Genomic DNA, 9,056 nt, shown 5'->3' with positions numbered 1-9,056 from the left:
CCCTCCTTGCCACACTTGGTCACATTTGGCAAACTTCTCCCTCCTGGGGTGACGTCACATTTTTTCAGCGAAATCGGCAAATCAAATTAAGTATTATTAATTTTTGCTCAAAATATTTTTGATTACGTCGCTCCCATACAATTGTTACGCTTTCATTTTAAAACGACAAGCTGAAACAGCATGAAACTTGGCATGAACATTTTTGTTTGTTAACCCGTTCGAAGCCGGGGCGGGTCGCTAGTGAATAATTATATATTAGTTTTCAGATTTCAGATTAATTTATTTCATAATACAGATTACATTACAAATTGCATGTCAATCTAACTCTAATCAATGTGTAAACTGGCCTTTTATACATATGTAGGTACCTATCTTATGTTTGTGCGAATGACGTAGGTACACTGCAATTAATATCAAATCAGTAGCATATTCATTTAAATTAGGTACCAATTGTTACTCTAAAACAGGGCTCTCCAAACCCCGGCCCGTGGGCCAAATCCGGCCCGCGAAGCGTTTTAATCCGGCCCGCCGACAGCGTTCCAATCCGGCCCGCGGGAGCCAGGCTCCAGGGATTCAGCTCTAACAGCAGCAATCAGATTATACATTCCCCCCCCTGGGGCCGACAGTGGCCCGCGCGAAAGTTCGGAGGCGCAATATGGCGTAAAAAAGTTTGGAGACCTGCTTTAAAAAATCCCTTATACTTCAGCCAGCACTTCTCCCACAGCGACGTCCATGGACGGAGCCATGCCTTTCTTGTGGATCTCCACCTTGAAGCACTTGGCCCACTCGAGCACCTTCATGCACTGGTCATCATTGGGCTGGAGACTCTTCTCACACTCGTGGATCACGGTCACCAGGTCCATGGCTAGTTGCTCATCTGGAATACAGGTTTTGGATGGTTGATTTATTCGGAAAATAGACTGGAATTATTGGGCTGATGCTAGAAAGATGTGAGTTTCACTATTCTTCTCGGCGGGAACATTTTATCTATTTTATTTACATTTTACTTTAAGAAGAAGGAAATAAAAAGTTCCCACCAACTTCTCAGACGATGAGGATTACCTTTTTAGGGTTCCGTATCCAAAGGTAAAATCGGGACCCTATTAGGTACTAAGACTCCACTGTCTGTCTGTCCGTCTGTCTGTCTGTCACCAGGCTGTATCTTATGAACCGTGATAGCTAGACAGTTGAAATTTTCACAGATTATGTATTTCTGTTGCCGATATAACAACAAATACTAAAAAGTACGGAACCCTCGGTGGGCGAGTCCAACTCGCACTCGACCGGTTTTTTCAAATATCGCCAAGTTACTAGTTTCGTATCTCTTCCTGTTCCCAGCTTCATAACAATTATAACAAAGTTCTTCGTGTTACCATAATGCAACTGAAGATCAGGATCCACCAGTTTGAGCTTCTTGGGCAGTCATATAATGGCACAGCATTCAGCACAGCCTTGTTCCAGAAGTTTATGAAGCCGGTGATAGAGTCCCGAACTTTGGGTCAGGGTTCCAAATCACCAAGCTACTTGTATTTTGTCTCCTTACCTGCCCCATGTTTCATAGCAAAGTCCTTCGCGTTCCCATGGTGCAGCTGAAGGTCAGGGTCCACGATCTCCAGCTTTTGGGATAAACACATGATGGCGCAGCCCGTGTGGCGGTTCGTGATCTCGTAGTCCTCCTTCCAGAAGTTCATGAAGTCACCGATGATGGAGTCCGGCAGGTCTAGCTGAGGGTGAAGAGGTACGTGTAGTCTTGTAAAGTATACCTAAGTAATAATGGCTAGGTCGCGCCGTAGAATGAATTTGTTTGCATTGCAGTACCTTCCTTTATCAAGAAGTACTTACATACGCGGGTCTAATTTGTAGGGAAGAAAGAACTAACCAATCAACTCACTGGAACGTATCTTTTTAAGCAAAAATAGAAACGTGGTTCAAAGCAAAAATACATGTTTCGGGTATTTCAATATGACTAACGTCTAAACGATAATTACCTTCTCTGAGTAAAACTGTATTCATAATTTAACTAAGCGTCACTTGCACCATCCCACTAACCCTGAGCTTACCACTTAAACCGTTAAACCCAGTGTCATATTGTACTGTTAACCATGGTAACTCCAGGTTTAACCGGTTAACCCCGGGTTAGTGGGATAGTGCAAGTTGCCCTAAAAGTAAGGGAGAATCTCACCTCCTTCTTACAGACGTCCAACGCCTTTCCAAAGTTGGTTGACATGTCAGTCAACACTTGCTGTGAGGAGTCCACAAGTTTGCCTAAACTCAGGCATATGAACGCCATGAGCAAAACTTCCTTTTGCCCACACATCTAGGTATAAGTAAATATAAATCAGTCCCGTTATTTATATGTGACGTTTTCAACCAGAAGGTACCACATTGTCGGTTGGTAACTCATTATTGACAACCGACAATAAGTACCCTTTTTGTTGAGAATTACCTATCCTCCTGAGGCCCAAGGTCCTACCTATAGTACGAATCCAGTTCGATGTAAATCATATTCAATTGGAACAGAGTAACATTTGTTTTGTTTCGTTCAATTTTCAAACCAAAATCAACTCTATTACCTGCACTATAAGTTAAAATTTCAGTAGCAAATTCTGGATTTTTCATTTATATGGCTAGGCCTTAGGAGGCTATAAAGAATGATGCACACTTCACAGCCTAAATAGTTGAAGTTATAGATGCTTGAAATTTGGAACATATTCCTCAACGGAAAGAAAGGTGGTTAAGAAGGCGTACCGCGAACCACGTTCGACGTGTTGCCTCCCTGTCACACTTACGTACGAATCTACAAGTGCAACAGAGAGGCAACACTTCGAACGTGGTTCGCGATAGACCCTCAGGTCTCGCCCAGGCTGTGGAATGAGCTCCTGACTGAGGTCTACTTGAGGGGTTCTTCATACTGTACATATTATGGGAATCTTCGAAAAAGGACTCTTCGTAAGGGGAATCTTCGTAAATGTAACAACCCTGGAGTTGCAGGCGTCTGTACGCTTGTTTCCACCGACGTAGTATAAAATAATATTTGTATAAAACAAATACCTACCTAACAAAAATCTAAACCTTAGACCCAGGCTCACATATCTAAGCCAAATAAAAGATAGAGTTTCTGTCGAGGGAGTTAAAAGGCTGGCCCAGCAAAAATAAGAATGGCGATTACTCCACCGACAAGAGCATAGCTCTTAAATACTGATGATGATGATGATGAGTTTAAAATTTACTTACCTTAGTTGCCTATGAATTGTGCAAAGAATATCCAGAGACTGACACTGAAAAAATGATGCCAAGTACTTTATACTTATATGCTACCTACTCAGTGGTTTTAATTGTCAGTCTGTCTGTCTAATTGTTCGGTAAGTAAACGTTTGTTGAAGCTAATTCCTTGTTGATTGGCGAGTTGTTTTAATTGCCTCTATGGTTGGTTCAGTAAGCATGACATGTAAATATTGTAAATCTATAAAATGGCTGTGAGGTGTATATATTATTCTTTTTTCCAATGTGAAGGAATCAATTGACTTAATCTCGTCATGCGCAAGTATTTTTAAGGAACTTTTTTGTTCCAATTTAGGGATGCCTAGGCAAGAACTTACGGACTTTTGTCCGTATTGTTTATTGTAGGTACAGTACACATACCATTAAACAAAATTTAGATTGATATTTATATATAACAAACAAAATGAAAAAAAAAACTAAACGCTAAAATTATCACTAAACTATAACAAATCTTAAACTAAACTTATAAGTAAAAAACCGGGCAAGTGCAAGTCGGACTCGCGCTCGAAGGGTTCCGTACCATAAAGCAAAAAACAACGAAAAAAAATGCAAAAAGAAAACGGTCACCCATCCAAGTACTGACCACGCCCGACGTTGCTTAACTTTGGTCAAAAATCACGTTTGCTGTATGGGAGCCCCACTTAAATCTTTATTTTATTCTGTTTTTAGTATTTGTTGTTATAGCGGCAACAGAAATACATCATCTGTGAAAATTTCAACTGTCTAGTTATCACGGTTCGTGAGATACAGCCAGGTGACAGACAGACGGATGGACGGACGGACAGCGAAGTCTTAGTAATAGGGTCCCGTTTTACCCTTTGGGTACGGAACCCTAAAAATGCTCCCCAGATCACCTTCGTGCGCTATGGTGGCCAGAAGGCTGGCAGCGTTATCATTTTGGATGGCCAGGCTTATCCTCTGGCCGAGGTAGCTGCCAGCCTTCGTCACCTGTGTCAATAAGACGCTGGGACATTTCCTTAAATAAGGTTTTTGCGCTAGGCCCTCACGGTCCCAGAGTCTCTACGCCAAAAGGCGCAAATATGTGGCGAAAGCGAAAAAAATGCGGCGGTAGTGTGATAACCGCCGTACTTGAGTTGATCTGTGGACCAAACCAACTTGTGTGGCATCCACACATTCCTCTTTACGACCAATTTTGAATAATTGCCCATCTTAAACACCCATAAACCATACAGACACAGCTAAAAATCAATCTAAAACACATCACATTAAAATCGGAATTTCAATAAGTAAAATTCGCGGCGAAATCGATAGAGGTTTCGGAAATAGATGTGAATATTTTGTTAGCAGCCGATTAATAAGTGGTTTTGTAAGTTAATCACCGGTCACACCGCTAGCGTTCCTCCTAATGAACATTAAAACGCCATATTTATTATACTTATTTAAAATATAGTCGGGTCGTTGAAAACTGGCTCCTATAACTTAATGATACAGTCTGCTTGATGAACATTGGTATCGTTGGTTAATCGATTTGACGTTAGAGTGTTTCTAATTTATGTTAATTTAGCTTGGGCTCCATAATTAAATAGTCGTAAAAGATCGTTTAATTTTACACTTGTGAATATTGAAGACGATTTGATGAAGTAAACTAATTTTTATGTAAATTATGTTTCAACCTGCCTACTGTTTCTAATCAAGATTTAAACATAACGTCGAATGAGCTCTTTACCAAGATTTTTTCGTGGATCTACAGTAGGTATGAGTCCCTACATCAGTCAAGTGTAAAAATATGCATGTAGACATCATACTCAAACATTATGTCCCATAGCTCTTATGTCAGCGATTTAAAAACTATGGGACATATTTTTGAGTTAGTTACATGCTATAATATTTATTTATTATTTACCTTCTGACCTACAGTGTAGTGGTCAAATAATGGGTCATGTAATTAGTATCCTAAGAGCAATAAAAATGTGTCTTTTCTACTAATATTCAGTCCATAGTGTCCATTTTGTCATTGCTTAGTGTAATTAATTAAATTGCTTTTCCTTAAAATATTATTTGAACATCAGGTTTTATTTAACCACCGGAAACACGGAATGGCAAATTTTTTCTCACATTAACAAGCATACTTAACGATTCAAATTAACTGATTACGACTAATGGAATTCTGTTATCGGTATTGGCGTGTCGTACATTTGTAAGTGGCCCACTGATTAACAGTCCGCCGGACGGTATCGGCCTGTCAGTTAGAACAAAATTTTGACAGTTCTGAACAACTGACAGGCCGATACCGTGGGGCGGACTGTTAATCAGTGGGCCCCTTAAAGTGACGTCGTCGGCTGCCATACCGTATTCAAGTTCGGAATTAAACATAAAATGTTACTCTACAATTCCTCTAATGTTTCCTGCGAAAAGGTGCCCATCTCGCTTGCTGCGTTGTGTTGAAAGTATAAAGGGGCCCACTGATTAACAGTCCGCCGGACGGTATCGGCCTGTCAGTTAGAACAAAAATTTTGACAGTTCCCAACAACTGACAGGCCGATATCGTCCGGCGGCCGGTCAAACCAAGAGTCAAATTTTTTTGGACTCTATTTTTTTATTTTATTAGACACTAGCGACCCGCCCCGGCTTCGCGCGGGTTAACAAATAATCCTAAACTTTTCTCATGAATCTATTGGTAGGTGAAAACCGCATGAAAATCCGTTCAGTAGTTTTTGAGTTTATCGCGAACAAACACACAAACAGACAGATGCGGCGGGTGCACATATTCTTGAAATTTTTAGCTCTATCAACAGTATTAACTTAAGGATTTTTGGAAATTCGACAGAACGTGGATGAAAAAATAGTTTATTTTTAACGTTTTCTACGCGAACCAAGCCGCGGGCAGAGTCTAGTTATTATATAATCAATAAATTAAGTCAAGTAAGTCAGTCTGTTAAGTACTTACGGGGGAAATGAAGAAGCACGAAAATGAAATCTTAATCAAGTTAAATCCGCATCTAACTCTTAAATTACCGACACCCGATAAGTATCTAAATAATCGAATTTGAATCAAGTTTCCATTAAACCGAGCGGGATCAATACGTCTATCGGTAGACATGCAAAAGGCGGTTCGTGAACCGATGAAGGGAAAGGACTTAAATGTTCTGTATTAACTATACAGGGTGGATTTTCTTTTTGGGTCAGTGAGCAGCTACCAGATCCTGTGCTGCTACACGAAAGCGGTCTTATAAGACCTTCCCTCGATTTCAAAATGAAGATTGGCGTTTATAGATTTTGGAAAAACATACAGGGTGTGAGAAAAAGGTAATTTTTGTCATTTTTAACAAACCTTTTTTATGCCAACCGATCAAAAACTTAAACGGGACCAAAAATAAATTTTCCGGTAGAAGAACCACAAATAGAGGATACAATTTGTATGAAAATTAAAGCTTTTATTTGTGACATGCTATCGTTTTAAATGCCAATCGATTCCTATCGCGTATTAATAGTTTCCTTGGAGTCAACTTAAGGTAGGTAATATACTAAAAAGCCACACATTAAAGGAAACTTTTTCCATTCATTTACCTATGGAGAAAAATAAATGTAAGTAATGTCTTTATACAGTATTATGGTTCATAAACGTATCAGGACTGATTGGCGAAATAGAAAAATGTTAATAAAACTATACTTACACTTTAGAATCAGTAGATACCTACTTTCATTTTAACCTACCGACTTATTATTATACAAAACAGATCAATTTGGAAATTTCACCCTGTATTCCCACTTATAACCTTTCGTAATAGTACATTTAAACTAGGAAGGGCGATTCAGAAAACGGGATAAGTCGAGGGTGATACCATCTTTACGATGATTAGGCTAACTTACTTAGGCCCGCGACTCCGCCTGGAGCCCAGTTTGTATGAGATTTGTATGGGTTGTATGTATGGGCTTTAAAAGGGGGAGTTGAGAGCAGTTTGGACCGTAGATTGTGGGTCTGCATACGTTTCTTGCAGATTATATCTCGTTATTCACGTTAGGTTATTCTTAAGAATTGAACAATTTGAATTTGTGTGAAAAATTTTTGGTAACATTCATGGTAGGTATTCAAAATGCAATAGCCGATTTAAAATTTATTACTTACACAATGTTAATATTGTGTAAGTAATAATAATGTCGATATCAATTTAATGACATTCAAATTTCGGACGTCTCTGAAAAACAAATTAATTTGATTTGACGTTTTATTCCAAATGATATACGAGTATCAATTCCAAATAGCGTGATCACGTACCTGATGTAACATACGGTTCCTGAAGATATCGTAGAGTGCTTATAATATATGTGTGGATAAAATAGTGTATGTAAACTTTACATGATTAGGCATTAAAACGTACGTTTGATGTTATTATGAAACTTGCTTTCAGCTCGTGTCATAAAACTCATAAACCCATCATCATCATCATCATCTCAGCCATAAGACGTCCACTGCTGAACATAGGCCTCCCCCTTGGACCTCCATACGTGCCGGTTGGAAGCGACCCGCATCCAGCGTCTTCCGGCGACCTTAACAAGATCGTCTGTCCATCTTGTGGGTGGACGTCCTACGCTGCGCTTGCTAGTCCGTGGTCTCCACTCGAGCACTTTTCGACCCCATCGGCCATCTTCTCTGCGTGCAATGTGGCCTGCCCATTGCCACTTCAGCTTGCTAATCCGGTGGGCTATGTCGGTGACTTTAGTTCGTCTACGGATCTCCTCATTTCTGATTCGATCACGTAGAGAAACTCCGAGCATAGCCCTCTTCATAGCTCGTTGAGCGACTTTGAGTTTTGAGATGAGGCCGATAGTGAAAGACCACGTTTCGGAGCCGTAAGTCATCACTAGTAACACACATTGATTAAAGACTTTCGTCTTGAGGCACTGAGGTATGTCGGACGAAAAGACATAAACCCATACTCGTATTTTAATGTCCTTCATTATTTAGCAGTCACATAACCTTACCTACTACTAATATGTTGATGCTTACAGGCATATTATATGCTTTGAATATTCAAACGAATACGATAGACTATATGTATAGATTCTCATATGATTACATACAATACCCGTAGTGTATCGATAGCGTGACGTGACACGCGTTTGCGTTAAGTGTCATTTTGTATTCTTTGAGTTTCCAAACGTCCCGCTTGGCGCGCTGTTCAAAATCCCATACAAAAATATAGACGTAACACTAACGAGGACTCTCATCACGCTATCGAATGAAATTTACACCAGGGGTTCAGATTCAGGATTCCAAAATACGAGTTAGGTGCAGCGGGCCAATTTCGACTGCGGGGTAATTTCAACTAATCGAAATATCTTCCATGTTTTACATTATTAACTAGAGTGCCATAGGACTTATGTCCAGATAGCAAAAAAGATGTGTGTGACTCGAGTTAATAATGGAAGATATTTCGATTAGTTGAAATTATCCCGCAGTCGGAATTGCCCCGTTGCACCTTATTTTATGTTGTGTTCCACATCTTTTCGACACGTTTGTTTTCCTTAACCAATAACCTCACCTCCACCTTTCTACCCACTTGTAGTTATCTATGCGTCATTGTTTTCCCAATAATTTTCCCCATAAGGCCCCGAGACAAGATGACGCAGTACGTGACTCTGTTACTAAGGAGGGGGGATACTAGGAGGGGGGTTTAAACTTGGGATATTGGATGATCGGTGAGTCATTTAGGGCGGTTAAGTTTAAGGGTATGGGATTGGTTTAACGCAGCTGTTTTGAACGAGTGTTTAAACTTGACAGATTTTTTGAACTCTAGGTATACATGTATAAT

The 9,056-nt window shown here is 39.9% G+C and overlaps 1 protein-coding gene across 1 annotated transcript; it reads right to left on the bottom strand.

Moving 5' to 3' along the window:
• Positions 1 to 259: 259 nt before the first annotated feature.
• Positions 260 to 3,368, bottom strand: LOC134671707 (pheromone-binding protein-like). Its single transcript, XM_063529540.1, has 4 exons — positions 3,235 to 3,368; positions 2,183 to 2,317; positions 1,544 to 1,724; positions 260 to 877 (listed from the first exon to the last, which is right to left on the bottom strand). The coding sequence occupies exons 2-4, from the start codon at positions 2,315 to 2,317 to the stop codon at positions 696 to 698; spliced, it is 498 nt and encodes a 165-aa protein (XP_063385610.1). The 5' UTR covers positions 3,235 to 3,368; the 3' UTR covers positions 260 to 695.
• Positions 3,369 to 9,056: the final 5,688 nt, after the last annotated feature.

Source organism: Cydia fagiglandana, chromosome 16, assembly GCF_963556715.1.
Source record: "Cydia fagiglandana chromosome 16, ilCydFagi1.1, whole genome shotgun sequence".
Classification (NCBI taxonomy): Eukaryota; Metazoa; Arthropoda; class Insecta; order Lepidoptera; family Tortricidae; genus Cydia; species Cydia fagiglandana.
Note: the sequence above shows the minus strand (reverse complement) of the source record. Positions and strands in the feature narration are given on the sequence as shown.